At 49.1% G+C, this 17,518-nt stretch overlaps 1 protein-coding gene across 3 annotated transcripts; it reads left to right on the plus strand.

Annotated features, from left to right (window-relative positions):
- Positions 1 to 416: 416 nt before the first annotated feature.
- LOC111142262 (ankyrin repeat and SOCS box containing 1) lies at positions 417 to 16,150 on the plus strand. Of its 3 annotated transcripts, none has more exons than XM_022495321.1 (5): positions 417 to 629; positions 4,219 to 4,360; positions 6,396 to 6,698; positions 13,922 to 14,307; positions 15,539 to 16,150. In XM_022495321.1, exons 1-5 carry the CDS (start codon positions 581 to 583, stop codon positions 15,664 to 15,666), a joined length of 1,008 nt encoding a protein of 335 aa, XP_022351029.1. In that variant the 5' UTR covers positions 417 to 580; the 3' UTR covers positions 15,667 to 16,150. The 3 variants fall into 3 exon arrangements, with proteins under 3 accessions (XP_022351029.1, XP_022351034.1, XP_022351020.1); XM_022495312.1 differs by lacking the exon at positions 417 to 629 and adding an exon at positions 1,579 to 1,781; XM_022495326.1 differs by lacking the exon at positions 6,396 to 6,698.
- Positions 16,151 to 17,518: the final 1,368 nt, after the last annotated feature.

Below are 17,518 nucleotides of genomic sequence, written 5' to 3' on the forward strand. Positions count from 1 at the left end.
GGCTGGACGTCCGGCACCTTCGCATCCACGCGCTTCGCGGGGCTGCTCCAACCCAAAGAGGAGCGCAGGGATCACCTGAACAGCGAACTACGCCCGGCGCGGGACCGAGTTCGGTCCCAAACCACCGCGCGACTCGCCCGCAGCCCTGCCCACAACCGCTAGGCACAAGGCCACGCCTCCCTCGCGGGGGCGGGGACGGGTTCCACCACCCAGAGCTCCCGGGGGATGAGTTAGGCTCCGCCCCCCAGGTGAGCGTGTTTTCCCAGACTCCTCCACTCCCGCAGAGAAACCACCGCGCTGCCGGCGCGCGCCCCCGAGACGGCGCGCCTCCCGGCAGCGCGCGCCCCCCCTCTCTGGGTCTCACGTTCCGACTGGAGCCCGGAGGCGGAGGCGCTGGCTCCCTTCGCAGAGCCCCGTAAGCCCTTGAGGGAGGGGCGCGCCCGTCGGAAGCCGCGCCCCTGACGCGGCCCACCTGCCCTCGGCGCCGGAAGTGGCCTCCGCCGCTCTGCTTCCGGTCGGCGGGGCGCGCTCGGGCCAGTGCCAGGGCCAGGGCCGCGGACGGGGCGAGGCCGGGGCACCCATGGCGGAGGGCGGCGGCCCCCACGGGCGGGCCGGGCCGGGGCCCGCAGGTAACGTGCGTGTAACCGCCGGGCCGCGGGGGGGGGGGCGGGGCGTCAGAGGACAGGGGCCAGCGCCCTGGCCGAGGGGCTCTGGTGGCTGCGTGTGGGCCGGGGCTGTGCCTTCCCGACCCCGGAGGGCCAGGCCCACGGAGCCGCGCCCTGCCGCCGGGGTCGGGTCAGCGCAGCACGCCGGACGGGGCGGCCCGGCTGCTGCGTGTGCCCGCTCCTCGGCCTCGCGGGGACATCGTCGCACTGGGAACTTGCTTTCTAACTGCCGGTCTGTGAGCCGGTGGGGATGTGATAGGACCCTAAGAACAGGATGCGGGTTGTCATCCAGTTCTGAGCACAGGGGTCTGGGAAGCCCCCAGAGGCCGGTCCCTCGGGACAGCAGGTGTCTTTTCTCCGCGCCGCCACCCACGGCTTGACTGGGCTGCTACCGCACACGCACAGGCAAGGGACCGCGATAACAGCACCCTCAGCGAGCTGTCCGTGACACAGCATGTCCAGGGGCCCGTGGCCCACCTGCAGAGCTGGCAGCTGGAAATGCGCACGCTCACCACTCAGAAGAGCCATCAGACGCAGGGTTTTCACCCCGAGACCCAACTACTAAGCAGATGTGAAGTTGCAGGCCAAGTGTGTTCTTTGCTGTGTTCAGGGGAGGTTCCTTCTTAACCTGTGGTGGGATTTCCTCTGTGCTCGTTGCTGAATTGGCCCTGTGTACCCAATGCTTTTCTGTGCTCTGGACCTCACACGTTCCTCTGGGTGTTTGCACAGCTACCCCTCCAAGGAGTTGACACTTGGGGACTTGCGCTTTTCGTCCCTCCATCCGTGCTTTCAGCAGACCTTCCTTGAGGAACTGCTATGGACCAGACCTTGCCTGGGGTGGGGACACCCCAGTGAACAAGGGCAGTTCAGACAAAGCCCCTTCTCTCCTAGAATTTGGTTGATACTTTGAATCAGGACTTTAGTGTCTGGGATGTCATTTGAACGTGAGGGAGAGATGGAACGAGAGGAGGATGGATGGCGGCTTCCCAGTACAGAGGGGAGTCGTGTGGAACACAGGCTGCTCTGGCCAGTATGCAGCACCTCTCCTGTCTGGGCAGTACTGTTTCGTTATTTACAGTGTTGCAGGCCTGGGAGTGGAGGGGCACAGATTTCCAGGTAAGGTCTGAGTCCTGTGTGGAGTAATTGCGTTGACAGCGAGATGCTGATCAGAGAAACGCTAACTTGAAGTGTCCTTGGATCTGGAGCTGGGTGTAGAGGAAACTGCCTAGCTGGGCCAGGGAGTGGGTTGAAAAGAGGCCGGCAGAGGGAGGCCCAGAGAAAAACTTAACGTCTGTAGCTCCCACTTACCTGTCCATCTGGCGCTACACTTCCTCAATCATATTCGCCCCTGCTTTGAGCCTTTTCACTCAGGCGGGTGAAACTGCAGGATAACTGCTGTGGAGGAGAACAACTGAAGGAAGATCAGGGTGGAGGCTGCCCTGAGGGTTCCTTGAGGCTGCCTGCATCGGGAGGAGTCCCAGTGGAGGGGTGTGCTTTCCACCGGTGCCTGGTCACAGGCTGGGAGTCCACGGTCATGCTCTTTCCTTAGGCCCCTGTCTGTGACGATGTCCACAGAACTTTTGATTTCTGGGCTCCAGTGTGAGGGGAAGAACTTGATAATTTGTAAACAGGGGTCTGATTTTACAGATTTGTTGACCACTTATTTTTCATAGCTCTGGAGGCTGGGAAGTCCCAAGACCAAGGCCCAGCATGTTCTTTGTCTGCCAGGGGCCTGCTTCCTGGTTCGAGGGGGCAGTGTTCTTACTTTGTCCTACCCTGTGGAGGGTGTGTGGAGCTCTCTGGGGTCTCTCTTATATGGACGCTAATCCCATTCACGAAGGCTCTTCTCTCATGATCTGTGCAATCACTTACCACAGTCACTACCTCTTAATACCATCACTTTGGGGAGTTTAAGATTCCAGTACATTTTGGGGGAGACAAACATTCAGTCTATAGCAACTACTCTTTCTATTCCTCAGATTTTGATACCCATTTATCTTTTTTTTTTAAGATTTTATTTATTTATTTGACAGAAAAAGAGAGAGAGAGATCACAAGTAGGCAGAGAGGTAGCCAGAGAGAGAGGGGGAAGCAGGCTCCCTGCTGAGCAGAGAGCCTGATGAGGGGCTCGATCCCAGGATCCTGGGATCATGACCTGAGCTGAAGGCAGAGGCTTAACCCACTGAGCCACCCAAGCACCCCTTATACCCATTTATCTTTATACTAAGGTCTTTTTTGGGCAACTGATTCTGTTTTATTTTTTATTCTGATAAGAGATAATACATTCTGTTAATGGGTTGGGTTTTTTTCTCATATGTACTAAAAAACGTGATTTTTTTTCAGTCATGTTTCCACATAAACTTTTTTTTTAAGTAAGCTCCACACTCAGCATGGAGCCCATAGTGGGGCTTGGGCTCAGGACCCTGACATCAAGACCTGAACTGAGATCAAGAATCAGATGCTTAACTGACTGAGCCACCCAGGTGCCCTTCCAGATAGACTTTTGTCATATTTCTGTCACATCTCACATAAAAACCCAAAGAGATTTGTTAAACCACTTAATTTATTTCTTATCATTTAAAATTTTTCCAGCATTGACTCACCCTGTCCAAGCACATGGTACGGTTGACTCTAGTTAACTTTACTGTTTTCCAGTTGTATAGTCTTCATTATGTGAAGCTGGCTTTCTGTTCATATGCATATATTTTAACATTTTCCTTCTTACTGAGGTGTAACTTACATTCAGTACAGTATACCCATCTTAGGTTACGGTCTCATGAGTTGTGCATGGCGACTCCTGTGGGGTCATGGCCCAGGTCGGCTCACTATAGTCATTCATGTTACAAGCAGTAGCATTTGTGTGCCTGTTGAATTTTGCCAGATGCAAGTGTCTTCTTGTAATACAGGCGATGATTATTTGTTTCCCCCCAATATCAAGACACTGTTACATCCTTGGGATAAACAGAGTAATATTGTGGTGGGTTTTTGGTATGTATTTTAAGTTGCACCTTGCTATTTTATGTAGGATCTTCCGTATTCTTCAGTAGGATTGACTCCTTGCCTCCTGTCCCACCAACATGTTTTTTTTTTTTTTTTTAATATTGTATTTATTTATTTGACAGAGAGACACAGCGAGAGAGGGAACACAAGCAGGGGGAGTGAGAGAGGGAGAAGCAGGCTTCCCACCAAGCCGGGAGCCTGATGCGGGGCTCGATCCCAGAATCCTGGGATCATGACCTGAGCCGAAGGCAGACGCTTAATGACTGAGCCACCCAGGTGCCCCCCCCACCAACGTTTTAAAAATTATCGCCCTTGTCAGGTTTGGTGTCAGGAATGTGCTTGTTTCACTAAGGGAGACATTCCGTATTTTTCTCAGCTCTGGGCATTTCTGGAGGATGGGAATGGTTTATTCTGGAACGTTTGAGCTTAGTTAGTTAGACCTTTAGCCTGAAGACAAAGGGCTGGAGGCAGAAGGCACCCCTCCCCCCGCCCCTGCCTCGTTTGGTGTCAGCATGGTTTCCCTTAGCTGACAGGAGCCCCTCTCTTCAGTGCAGGTCCTAATTTGAAGGAGTGGCTGAGGGAGCAGTTTTGTGACCATCCGCTGGAGCACTGTGAGGACACGAGACTCCATGATGCAGCCTACGTGGGGGACCTCCAGACCCTCAGGAGCCTGCTGCAGGAGGAGAGCTACCGGAGGTGAGCATCGCTGTCCTGGGGCAGGCCTGCTGCTGCTGGAAGCTGAGGGGTGTGATCCGTGAGGGCGCTGTGTCTCCCTGGTGAGCAGGTGAAGACGGGTGGAGGAGGAGACGGAGGGAGAATGGTCAGACTAGTAGGAGATAGCCAGTGGTGAGGATAGGGAGACCTGAATTCGAGTCCAGCTCGGTCATTGACCTTGGTATTTTCTGGAAACTTCTGGCCCCCTCTGATGTCAGCTTTCTTGCTATTAGTCCTGATGGCAGCACTGTTACTCTCTTCAAGAGTGGTCCTGCCTCCTTCCAAGTCTCTTGTGGCTCTTTACCCTAAGCTGTATACGTGAGTTCCCCTAACTTTGTTGTTTTCATGTGCTTACCCCGCTGTGGGTGCAGATTTCCTGGATGTACCCTCCTCTGGTGTCTCTGGTCCCCAGGTGTCTGCCCTCCCCGGGCCTGGTGCTCAGCCTCAGACCAGCTGTCTCGTCACCCAGGGATATGCAGTATGCTCACCTTCTTCTTCCTGTAGTGCCCGGCCTGCTGCCTGCCAGAGTCCACCTGCTCCTCCCTGCTCCTCCACACTGGCTCGGGCTCTTCCTTCACAGCAGCGGGTGTTGATACTCCTTTTTTCCCGCCAGGGACCCCTGGCAGAGCACAGAGTCTGCCTTCCCTTTGGGTGTTCTCAGATTGCTTTGTGGGTTGGAGATTGGAGCCCTAGCTAGATTATCAGCTGACCTGCCACCCAAAACTCCTTCCTGCTTTGTGTTTCTTTTCCCTTCGGGGTTAAGATGGTAGTGAATTGATGGAAGAAATGTCTGCGTGTCAATATTGAAATTAATGCTGCTTTTTGTAATAGCTCTCAAGGGAGGTATTCCTAACAATTGAAGAATAGGTTTTTCTTTCTTTCTTTCTTTCTTTCTTTTTTTTTACTTCTGATGCCCTAGCATTATTTCATTAGAATAGATATAAGTATTTTTTTTTAAAAAAAAGCTCTAAATATCCAGAAAGGAATCATCATACAAAGACGGCAGATGGATTCCTCATGAATAGTTAATGCAGATGACTCAAGCCCAAAGGAAGCCTTAAGTTTGCAGATGCAACAGTACAATAAAAACAATAGAATAAAATAGAGTTCAACTAGGTATTTTCATATTGCTTTTCCAAGTACTTTTTTTACCTTTCTTCTTATATTTGGCTTTAGTAAATCCATTTCTTGCTGATGGATTTTTGTTGCTCTATATTGTGACCATGAGTACTTTGGTCTTCTGGGCTAGTGGGAGCCAGGGCTCAGCTGGAGGAGGAGCCCCTGACCCACTGCATCCTTTTGTGTCACTCTGTTGTGAGCTGGATGGCCAGGCTTGTTCACAGCTGCCCTGGGAGCTTGAAGTGAACTGTCTCAGTTGGTGACATGGTGGGTCAGTGGGCTGCATGGCCGTGGCATTCCTTGACAAGGAGTCCCAGTCTGACGGTCACTTTTGATGAGGGCTGAGCATAGCCCATTTTCTTCAGCTGATATTGGCTGGGAGTGGAGCGCTGCGTGACCTTAGCAGTTCCCACAGGCTGGCATTTGTGCTATGCTACAGGTAGGGGGACCACAGGGGTCACCCGGTCCCAGTGAGGGTGCCAAGGCCAACCTTAGGCCACCATAGTGAGTGGTTGGTGAGAAGGGGCCTTGGGACCCTGGCACATTGCCAGAGACTGTCTGCTGTTCATCCTCTGCTGCCTCCCTGGGCAGACCCTTCCATCCTTTGTGGAGCTGGAGTTGAGAGGTCTGAGGTCTTAGCTCTGGGCCCATCAGTCTGCCTGTGCCTCAGGGCCCTCCGCTGTGGAATGGGCTCTGCAGTTCTGCTCTGCCCCACACGTGGAGCCAGCGTTTCATAAAACAGCACATGCGGAGGCACTCTTGAAGTACCGTGGTGTCTGTCTGAAGAGGTTGCCCTCCTGCTCTCTGTTCCCGGCATGGACCAGTCTGCAAGGAAGCAGAGCGGTGTGTGGGGTTCCCAGCTGCCCCCACAGCCTGGCTTCCCTGTGCTCTTTCTCAGCCGCATCAACGAGAAGTCTGTCTGGTGCTGTGGCTGGCTCCCCTGCACGCCGCTGAGAATCGCGGCCACCGCAGGCCACGGCAACTGTGTGGACTTCCTGATCCGGAAAGGGGCCGAGGTGGATCTCGTGGACGTGAAAGGACAGACCGCCCTGTACGTGGCTGTGGTGAACGGACACCTGGAGAGCGCTCAGATCCTCCTGGAAGCTGGCGCTGACCCCAACGGCAGCCGGCACCACCGCAGCACCCCCGTGTACCATGCCTCGCGGGTGGGCCGGGCCGACCTTCTGCAGGCCCTCATCAGGTCAGTGCTGTGGATACCCGGCCACCGTTGCCTGGCTCGCGCCCTTGTGGGGGACGTGGCCCCGTGGCCACTACCTCCCATGGCGGCCGTCTCTTTCTTTGTTGTCTGTATTTACCCCCCTCTCTCTGGAAAGTTAGATGTGTTGGAAGAATTGTCTATTAGTCTTTTTAAAAATTAATTAATTAATTAATTAATTAGACAGAGATCACAAGTAGGCAAAGAGGCAGGCAGAGAGTGAGAGGGAAGCAGGTTCCCTGCTGAGCAGAGAGCCCAATGCGGGGCTCGATTCCAGGACTGTGAGATCATGACCTGAGCCAAAGGCAGAGGCTTTAACCCACTGAGCCACCCAGGCGCCCCGTCTGTTAGTCCTTTTAAAGAGCTACTTCTTTGCTCTTGTCAGTTCTCTTCTTTTTCTGTTTACTAATTTCTAGTTTATTTTTTTCCCATTTTCCTTAATTTTACTTTATTTTTCTCCTTTTTCAGTTGAATGATGGATGGATTATTCATTACTCTTCTCAGAGTGTCCGCTTTCAAGGTTATTATTTCTTTCACCTGTAGCTTTGTTCTTACCTGCTAAGCTTTTCCCCCATATTTAAGTTAGGTATTATTGAAGTTGATTTCCTCTTTGTTCTTGTGGTTATGGAGGAGAAAAATTTAATGCACATTTTTATGAACTACTTTTATCTTGTCGTGCTCAGGTAATGTGGAACAAATAATTTGCATTTTGGGGCTTCTTTTGAGTTTTTATTTATTTATTTATTTATTTATTTTTTATTTTACTGTCACACGATGTGGATGCTTGTAACAAAGCATGTGACCATGGGTATTTATTTGCAGGAGGCAGTGTGGTAGCCTCAGTCGCCTTACTCATGGTCCCTCTCTTTTTTTCCATTTTTAGCCATCAGCTCTGCCCCAAGTTCAGAGAAGTCTGTTAGTCTCTAATTGCTGTTGTGATTTGTCATTTTCCCCTTTTATTTCTAGTGTTTTTTGTTTCCTATGTTTTGATGCTAAAAGTTGTTTCCTGTCGGTTATGCTCACTATCAAACCAAAAGGGAACTGTAGGTCTCATTGAAGGCTCGTTTCCATATTCTGTCACATTCAGTTTTTAATCTTCGTGGGCTTAAGTAGTTCTTTGGGTGCTCACCTTTCTTATTTGACCATATAGGATTCTTTGTTTTTTAAGTACAGTTAACCTAATTGCCACAGCTGATGTTAGGTCTATGTCTCTCTCTTGGTTTCTTAGCTGTTCTTTATTTTGTATCTTTGTTCCATGATCTGTATTTGTTTGCTTTCCCTTTCTGTTATTTTAGATGGTTTATGGTCTTATTTTAGTTGTACCATGTACATTTTTAAAGAATTTGAACCAGATTATATTTTCATTTTCCGTGTCTCCAATGACTTCTTTCTACCTAAGATGCTTTTTTCCCATGCTTTGCTCTGGAGGCATTTCTTGTGGTTGGACAGAGTACAGTTTAGGTAGACAATTTTCAGTGTGGAAAGGATTGGGTGAGGGTCCTGTTGTTACAGGCAGCAGTGGGCATGGTTCTGAGGAGCAAGAGACCTGGCGTCCCCTTGCCTAGGGCTGTGCGTGGTTTTTGAATTAGGTACTGAGGATATACTTTGATTAAAAAGTTTGTTTATTTTTATTTTTTAAATGACTGTGGGATTGGCTTTTGGCAAGACAGATGAGGGTATTATGATATTTCCCTTCTCTTTAAAAATTTTTAGCCTGATCATCTAAGCCACCTTAGTCCCATATCTTTGCATCTTAGAGAATATAAGTCATTAATTTGGAAATATTTTTGAATAGGATCAATCAGTGAAATTTCATCTTGGTTCCAGAAATCCCGTTAAGGCCTTTCAGTCAGTTCATGATGCACAACTGCTTTGGATTAACTGCAGGCTTGACTTTGAGAAGTGCATGTACAGATGCCCTATTTGAGAAAGTGTTACCGTTACTAAGACATTGCATTCCCTCATGGAGCTAGGACGTTACTATTATAATGAGGTAGCGAGAACACATGTCAGAAAGGTTTCTCTTTTTTAAATTACCAGGTAACTGACTTAGTGACTGTTGGAAAATGAGAGAGATATGGTTGAGTTACTGAGCAAATACTACAATCTTAAATCTGATGTCAGCAGCTGCCTTCCTAGGTCATTGTTCTTACACGCAGGGTTCTCTGCTGTCATGCCGTGATTTGCTGTTTCTCTGCAAGTGAATTCCATTTCGTTACTTGTAAATTCCCTTGATAAATGTTGCTGGTGTTTTTTTAAAAAAGGTAAAGGAGTGATGTTTCTGTATGTGCAAAATTTATATTGATTCACTGAGTTGTCCCAGTGGTTCCTTGCCAAAGATATTAAAAACAGGAGGGGAATTTTGGAAAATAGTCAGCATTAAAATTAACTGGATCCTATCCAGCGTATTTTTATGAGTGGATGAAGGGCTGTCTTTCCCATCGCCCAGCTAATACCAGATTGTCATATTGCCCAAAATTACAAACTTTTTGGAAGACCTATCCCTAACAAGAGAAGGAAAAAAAAAATCACTGCTTAAAATTTAGTTCTCTCTTTCTTTATTGGTTGAGTGTGTGAAGTGAAATGGCAGTTCTGCTTGGTTTGGTGTGTGGTGTGGAGCATTTCTCCTGTCCCTGCTGGAGTGTCTAGGAGGCTGGGTGAGGTTACGTTTGTGGTGTCTGACGGCGGCTTCAGTGGGGAAAGGACTGTCCTGGGAACACATTGGTCTGTGTGCCCCTCCCTTCTCCTCCTCAGGCCTGCGCCGCCTGCAAGCAGGTGTGTGGGTTTCAAGGAGAGGTTCCTTCGTGCACTCCAAATGTGTTGAAGAGACAGGCCAGAGAATAGGACTGCTGGCTGGCCATTTAAAGCATGGCCTGGAAAATGGGGCTGTTTCCTGTGCCCTAGGCATCTGCCTGCCTGCCTGCCCCTCTTCTCTGCTTCTCCATGCTGGCATTTCCTAATTCCATGAAACATGTGCCGATGAAACCTGGGTGGCATCGGAGGGCTGTCTGGCATGATGGAAGCTCAGGGAAGCTGGTGCCGTCTGTCTAGTGGTGACTCAGGGGAGCCCATAACGCGTGCCTGGCCGGGCTCTCCCAGGAGCAAGGCTGTGCTCTTTACGTCCTCTCCGGTTGCACAGGGTTGTCCTTGGGCCCGTCACTGCTGATGTCAGTGTGATCTTTTGATTAAGGTGGTGTCTGTTGGGTTTCTCCACTGTAAAGCTACTCTTTTTCCCCTCTGTAATTATTTAATTCGTGTTTTGTGGCAAGGGACCATGCAACACATATATATCGTATTTCTCATCAGATTTTTAATTTATTTGTGTTAGACTTACAGTTTTATTATCCAGGGAGTTACAATCGCATAGTAGTATTACTTATTTTGATGCTCAGATTGTCTCCGATTTGGCTTTAAATTGGAGCCTAGCTCTGTCCTTAGGACATGTCCCCTGCAGCCTTTGACCAGTTTCTTACTTTCTCTTTTAACAACGTAGTCTAGGCTCATCTAGTACTGTGCCTGTCTTAGCCCTGGAATGAGTCATTTCTTCAAAGCATCCTGGTTTCTTTTAGTGGAGAGTGGTGCTTAGAGGCCAAGATGTGGATACCGATAGTGTTTTTTGGTTATGGGCTGTTGCTGTTTTCAGGGCCTCCAATTGGACAGAGCTAAGGTTACATGCACGTTTTTGTCTATATTTCTGTATCTACGTACATTGACAGTTGAGTTCACCCTGATACTTCTAATCTAGTCTGGTACATCCTACTTCTCCGTTTCTGACTTTATTATTTGCTTTTCCAGCAGAGACCTGATTCCCCTTCTCCTTAACACATTTATTTATTTTGCCAATCCTGATCTGTAGCCAGTCTGATGTTGCTGCCGCCTCTCACACACGACTCCTCACCTGGTGTGGGCTCTCACGCCCCACGCCAGGCAGCATTTTTAACAAGCACACTCTCGGCTTTGCAAGGACTCTGATACCCTGAGCCAGGCCGCCCTCCGTGCTTGAGTCCATGGCCTCTGCTTCGATGAAAGGGACCGAGATTGGTAGTTTGCACTTGGGCTGGAGGATCTCCAAACTCTCGGTAGTAAGTCATACATTTAGACTCCCTTGAGGGCAGGGACAAGGGCAGGTCCCTTGTAGGGACCCGAAGCCCCTTCCTTTTTAGAGTCATTTAGAGATTGGCTCTGCTGAAGAATGCGGCTGGCAGGTCAGGCAGCTCCCGCACCTGTCCCCTAAGAGATGATTTCCTCACATCTGGGCAGGGATCATTGCGGGGACAGCTGTGAGCATGAGGCCGGCGAGCTGTGCTTCCTGTCTCGGGGCCTTCCAGGGGACTCTGCCACTGGGTCTGGCGGTTTAGTACACCCAGAAAGAGGAGGCCCCCAGCAGTCAGGACTGCATGGCACCATCTGGAACACAGTTGGGCTAAAGTGGTTTTCTTTTTGCTTTTAGTTTTGGGGGATTGCCTTTTATTTAATTTGTTTTATGACTTATTTATGTGGTTCCAAAGTCAAGTCTGTAAAACAACATGTATTAAAAGAGGTCTAGCTTCTGTGTCAGTCTCCTTCAGCTTCCCTGTAGATGACCATTTTTAAGCTTTCATAGTTGATCCCTCCATTGTTGAAAAAATAAGCATAACGTGCATATGTCTAGGTGTGTATCAGATACACAAATGTATTGTAACCACTTTCTCTCCGATAAACAGTAGCATAGTACACACTTTGTCCTGCCTGAGTGTGTTCTGAGATCATTCTGGAGCAGTGGTGACACTCCTCACACCTTTTCATGGCGGTTCAGTGCTGCTTTAGGTGGGTGGGCCACGGTTTGTTCACCCAATCTCCTCTTGAGGGACCTGTGGGTTGTTTCTTGCCTTCAGCTGTTACATATAACATTTTAATGAATTGCTGTGTGCGTGCATCTTTCTGGAATTTTGCAGATGCAACTTGGGAAGAGATTCCAAGGGTGTGATTGGTGGGTCAGAGGGTAAATGGATATGTAGTTTTCCCAGTTCTTGCCAAATTTAGTGGGTGCTAGTGCGATTGTTCCAGTGCTAGTGGGATTGTTCCATTTTGCATCACCCCCAGAACTGAATGAGACTTCTTGTTTCTTTAAAGCTTGGTTAATAAAATTTTGATTTTCCCCAGTGTGATAGGTAAGAAGTAGTATCTCAGGGTAGTTTCTTTTTTAATTTTAATTAAAAAAGTAAAATGTTACATTAGTTTCAGGTGTAAAGGTGGTTTTAATATGCGTTTGTGTTACGATGAGGCTGAGTATCTTTTCAGATGACTGAGAGATGCTTGCCGCTGTCAACATCTCTAGCTCATTTTCCTGTAGAGCAGTTAAGCTTTTTTTTTTTTTTTTTAGATTTACTTATTTATATGAGAGAGAGAGAGAGAGAGCGCGTGAGCAAGCAGAGGGGAGGTGAAGAGGGAGAGGAGAGTCTCAGGCAGACTGGGTGCACAGCATAGAGCCCAGCTTGGGGCTCGATCGCAGGATCACGACCCTTGGATCACAACCCTGAGATCACAACCGGAGCTGAAACCAGGAGTCAGATGCTTAACTGACTGTGCCACCCCGGCCTGCCCCCACCCCCATCATTCCCTTTTGTTGGCTCTCTCTGTGATAAGGCTATTAATCCCTTGTAACAGCCCTCCAACTTTTCCACTTACTGCTTTACTTTGCTTATGCTGCTGTTTGCCATGCACAGGTTTTTCTTTGTTTAACTTACATGTTAAAAAGCTTTGCTTTTACATCTTTTCTTCTTTGATCTTCCAAATGAACTTTATCATCAGCTTCTGGAATTGCAGAGATGTTACTTTTGCTTATATTTATAATCAAGTTATTTAGCTCCAAGAATGGGATTTTCACTTATACAATAGACTTCAGGAAAATTGAGCTCTTACTAGTGTTGAGCCCTCCTCTCCAAGGTAGCGATGGGGCTCCCCATTTCTGAGTTCCACTTGTTGGACTTTAGGCGTATTTTTTAACTTCCCTTATGCAAATTTTGGATATGTACTGTTAAGTTTATGCTTAGATCTCTCATTCTGAAATTTATTTTGCTTTCATAAGTGAGGTGTTTTCCATTTTGTATTTGAACTTATTTTTGTATGGATGAAGGCTGTTGGTTTTGTAACTTTACTAAAGTATTTAATAAATTCATTGCGTATTGTATTTTCATTAATTACTCAGGGCTTTCCAGACATAGTCATATCCTCTGAAAATAGGGAAAGCTTTTTTTCTTTCTTTATGATCTTCATCAGCTAATTGCTTTCTCTTGTCGGATTGCACTAATACCCTTATTTAAAATGCCTGAATTAGGGGTGCCTGAGTGGCTCGGTTGGTTGGTTGTCTGACTCTTGATTTCGGCTCAGGTCATGATCCTCAGGGTCTTGAGATCAAGCTGTGCACTCTCTCTCTCTCTCTCTCAAGTAAATAAATAAATCTTTAAAATGCCTGAATAAGAATGGGCTGGAGAGTGGGTGTAGATGGCTCGCCCCAGCCTCCATAGGAGAGCCACCCCTTGCCCTATTAGGTGAGACACCAACATCTGGGTTTTATCTTGTGAAGGAAATGTCTATCACTTCTTATTTTATTGAGTACTTATAAACCTGCATTAGTGTTGGGTTTTGTCCCATGCTGCGTTTTTTTCCATCTATAAGGGTAATCATGATTTTCCCCTTAGTTCTGTGAATATGATGGACAGGGTTCTTAGAATTTCTAATATTGGAACCACCCTTGCATTCTTGGAATAACCTGCATGAAGTCGTGGTTTATACTTTGGATTTGCTTTGCCAACATGTTATCGAAGGTGGGTAAGTTGATACTCACAAGTGAAATTAGTTGGTAGGTGTTTTTGTTTTTGTTTTTTTTAATGGTGTGGCTTTTGTCAGGTTTTGGGATTGTTCTAATTTCATAAGATGAATTTGGAAATTTTCCTTTTTTATTCTTTGTCTTGAAGTAGTTTGACTAGTCATAAGATTGTCTGCTCTTGAGAGGCTCTGAAGAGTTCCCTGATGAGTGTTTGTGAGTGGGTTCCGAGTTGTTCGGAATGGTCTCAGCTCTGCAAGTCAGGAGGCCGCTGTGATTGGTGGTGCCTCCTCAGTGGCGTCCCGGTGCTCACAGAGGTCAGGCCTGTCACCAGTGCTGTGGGGGTCTGGTGGCTTCGGTAGTTCCACCGCGAGGTCTCACTGTCCCTGTGTCTCCCCTGTAGGTATGGGGCTGACGTCGACGTCAACCACCACCTGACTCCTGACATCCGGCCCCCTTTCTCCCGGCGCCTCACCTCCCTGGTGGTCTGCCCCTTGTATATCAGCGCGGCCTACCACAACCTCCAGTGCTTCAAGCTGCTTCTCCAGGCGGGGGCGAACCCCGACTTCAACTGCAATGGTCCCGTCAACACGCAGGGCTTCTACCGGGGCTCCCCCAGGTGTGTCATGGATGCTGTCCTGCGTCATGGCTGTGAGGCAGCCTTCGTGAGCCTGCTTGTTGAGTTTGGAGCCAACCTGAACCTGGTGAAGTGGGAATCCTTGGGCCCAGAGTCAAGAGGCAGAAGGAAGGTGGACCCCGAGGCGTTGCAGGTCTTTAAAGAGGCCAGAAGTAAGTGGCCTGAGTTCCCTTCTGACTTGTGTGGGTCAGTTGAATGAATTGAGCTGTAGTGATTAAAAAAAAACCTCTTCCAACGAAGCACTTAGAATGTGCAGTTAGGGCTAGGCTGTTTCCAGAATACTTCCAGAGTGGTCTTTTCAAATTCCTAGACACCAAGAATCGATACAAAGAAATATATAAAAGTTCACCTTGGAAGTTCCTGGAATTATAGTCTCTTTACCTCTCTGCTCTGCTTTTTGACCCCAAAGCCCTTCACTTACGCATGGTTTTTAAATGGTTGCCTGACAACAGGTGGCAGGCCCTTCCTCCTCTAGGTGTCCTCATTCCCTTTCTTCAGTTCCACTCAAATTACCGTTACGTTTATTGTGTGATACCTTTGGTTTTTGTTAGAATAAACTCCATAGCTTGCTTATTTATGAAAGAAGATTTTGCTAATGAATTAATCAGTCAATGGTCAGGTTGTTTGCAGTTGATCTGGGCTGGGTCTTCTTGTCCGAGGCCCTCTCTGGGGCTCAGAGGTGGACCTTGTGTGCCTCCTGCTGGCTGCTGTGGGCTGTCTGTGACCTGCCTGCATCCGGCCTCCTCCTCGTCTGGGTCTCGAGGGCATCTGAGTTGAAAACCTTTCCCTAACCCTTGCCTCTCACAGAACCTGAGTTTATTGTGTTTTTGTTGTTGGAGTTTCCTAAGCCAGTCATTATGACATGTTCCCGTTGAGCCTCCCCCAAAGGGGCTGGTTAATGGTCACTCGGAGTCCTGCTGAGAGAAGCTGCCTGTGTCATGCCTGCTTCACAAGGCAGAGGCCCGGCCGGGCTGTTCTGACCCAGAGCAGAATTGTCAGCCTGCTCTCCTCATAGACTGCTCGGCGTGTCTCTTCTGGATCCCCCTGGAGTTTCTGGAACTGACAAGAGCAGAGGCTGACAGGAGGTGAAGGTCCGTCATTCACACCTGCCAGGGCCTTCAGTGGTCAGCTCTTGTTTCTGTCTAGGAAATTAAACCTGGTCAAGGTGGTGCTGTCCTGGTGAGCAGGTGCCGCAGGTGAAGATCGAACTTCTTCTGCAGACGGGAGGAGCAGACGACAAGACCTTCCTCCCCAGGCACCGCTCTCTCCACTGTGAAATTGGGAAATTGGCCGTGGGCATTCAGTGTGGTTCTGTCTGTCCATCTAGCGAGCCTTTGGTTAACCTCCCTCCCTCTGTCTCCTTTTCTTCCCATGGCATTCCAGGTGTCCCCAGGACCTTGCTGAGTCTGTGCCGTGTGGCCGTGAGAAGAGCTCTTGGCAAATACCGACTCCATCTGATTCCCTCGCTGCCTCTGCCAGACCCCATAAAAAAGTTTCTGCTTTATGAGTAGAATTCAAGCGTGGCGGTTGCTTACAGTGAGGAGGAAGGTGATCTGCAGTGAAAGTTGACACCGATTCTTGCCCTTGTGAACCACATCCTGTCTGTGCTGCTGACGGAATCCCATTTGGCTGTTGGTGAAGCAGAAGTGGCCTTTTTCTCATGGATTGTAATTCCATCTCAGGTGCTCGGGGCATTGGACAGTCCTGGGGTCATTGTCAGCTGAAAAGTCCATACAAAACTTCATTTTGTCCTTCCTCAGTATCTCTGTTTTGGATTCTCATGGTAGCATGTTCACGAAGTGGGCCTTGTGGTGTGTGTACGTACGGGCTGAGTTGGCCTGCTCATAGCTCCAGCGGGGAGGACACCTAGCACTTTCCAGAACTGTGCTTCTGTTTATATTTTTACTTCTCAAGTTCATTGTTTGATTAAAGCCTTCTAATATCTAAATGAAAAGAGAGTTTTGGTAAAAAAAAAAAAAAAAAAGAAAAAAAAAGGTAGAGTACAGAAATGCAGTTCACGAACTTGCTAGTCTGTTTTCCCTGCTCCTGGGGGTGACCTGTGGCATTTGTCCACACTCACTCTTCCCTACCACTCCCATGTTCTCTCGTGGCAGTGTCGTCTCTTAACTGCCTTCCTCCCAGGATGGTTTCTTGGCTGCATGGACCAGCTGTGGTAGCTCAGTCAGTGCCTGCATCTGGCCGGAGTCTAAGTGGAGGACCTCCCGCAGCGCTGCACCTGTTCTCTTACCTACCTGTGCCTCGCATCACGCCAGCAGGTCTCGTGAACTCTCTGCCCTTTCCCTTGGAAGAGCTTCCAGACACGAATTGATTTTAGGAGGCCCGCACCGAGGAACTAGCCAGTCAGATGACTGCCTGCATTAGGACCAAGGACGCTCCCACAGCATTCACTGCCAGTTCTAACCGAAGGAGACACCTGCGGCGCTGCCTTCTGGTCCTTGCACGCTCCCGGACGGGGGACTCGCGTGTCCTCGGGATGGCTCCAGGCTTTCTGTTGCTTGGTGTCCAGTGGACAAAACATCTAGCGTGCGGTTGATTGCTCTTTGCCTTACTGGACCTCATGTCTTGGTAGTTGCTCCTAGAACCTGAGCACGGGGGCAGCAGCCAGGTCAGAATTCTTCTCCCGGCCTGCTGGGGTGCTGTGGGTGAGACGAGCTGAGTTCTCATCCCCGAGTCTGTGGCCGTGGGCAGGGCTTACCCACGCCCAGGCTGTGCGGCTCAGTACGTGGCTGTGTCTGCAGAGGTGAGCCATTGGCTGCCTCTTCAGAGCTCCCCAGGTGATGCTGTTTCCTGGGAAACCACTCCTGGTGACCACTGGATGGAATCGTGGTGATTCTAACCTTCAGAAGTGTTTAGGAATGGGCAGATTTCAAATCTGTGCCTAGGTTTTCTGTCATAAGAGCTATCTAATTTGTAATGATTGAATTAAGGATACATACAGGTTTACTTAATTACTAACAGCCTTGTAGGTTTTAGCCAAGGAGACAAGCAGTGTCTGTCATTGTCTAATGCGGCTTGAGGATAGGATTCTAAACCCTACCTTGGTATCTTGGATGGCTTGGCCGGAAGGCCAGGCTGTGACCTGCAGGCGCGTGCATGAGGTCTGAGGGGAGAAGAGGCCCTGGATGATTCAGAGGGAGGACACAGTCACCGGAGGTGCTGTGGGGCTACAGTGACCCTGTCACAAGCTGTGGCCGTACCGGAAGTGCGGAATGGCTGGCTGAGCCTGAGGTTGGGTGTGTGCGCTGCTGCTGAAGGCCTGGGCCCCTGGCTGCTGGGACTTGCGCGGAGTGGGGGCCAGTCAGAGCGAGGCCGTGAGCTGCGGGTTTTGGGTGCTGATGAGGG

The sequence above is a fragment of the Enhydra lutris genome, unplaced genomic scaffold (genome assembly GCF_002288905.1).
Source record: "Enhydra lutris kenyoni isolate GAN:26980312 unplaced genomic scaffold, ASM228890v2 scaffoldscaffold1, whole genome shotgun sequence".
Lineage (NCBI taxonomy): Eukaryota > Metazoa > Chordata > Mammalia > Carnivora > Mustelidae > Enhydra > Enhydra lutris.

What these genes read in the sequence shown, in the direction of transcription:
- LOC111142262 (XM_022495312.1), top strand. Translation starts at nt 1,637, where the DNA reads ATGGATGGCGGCTTCCCAGTACAGAGGGGAGTCGTGTGGAACACAGGC. An exon ending in GGAGGGGCACAGATTTCCAG is followed by an intron (nt 1,782 to 4,218) that starts GTAAGGTCTGAG and finishes TCTTCAGTGCAG; the next exon opens with GTCCTAATTTGAAGGAGTGG. An exon ending in CTTCTGCAGGCCCTCATCAG is followed by an intron (nt 6,699 to 13,921) that starts GTCAGTGCTGTG and finishes TCTCCCCTGTAG; the next exon opens with GTATGGGGCTGACGTCGACG.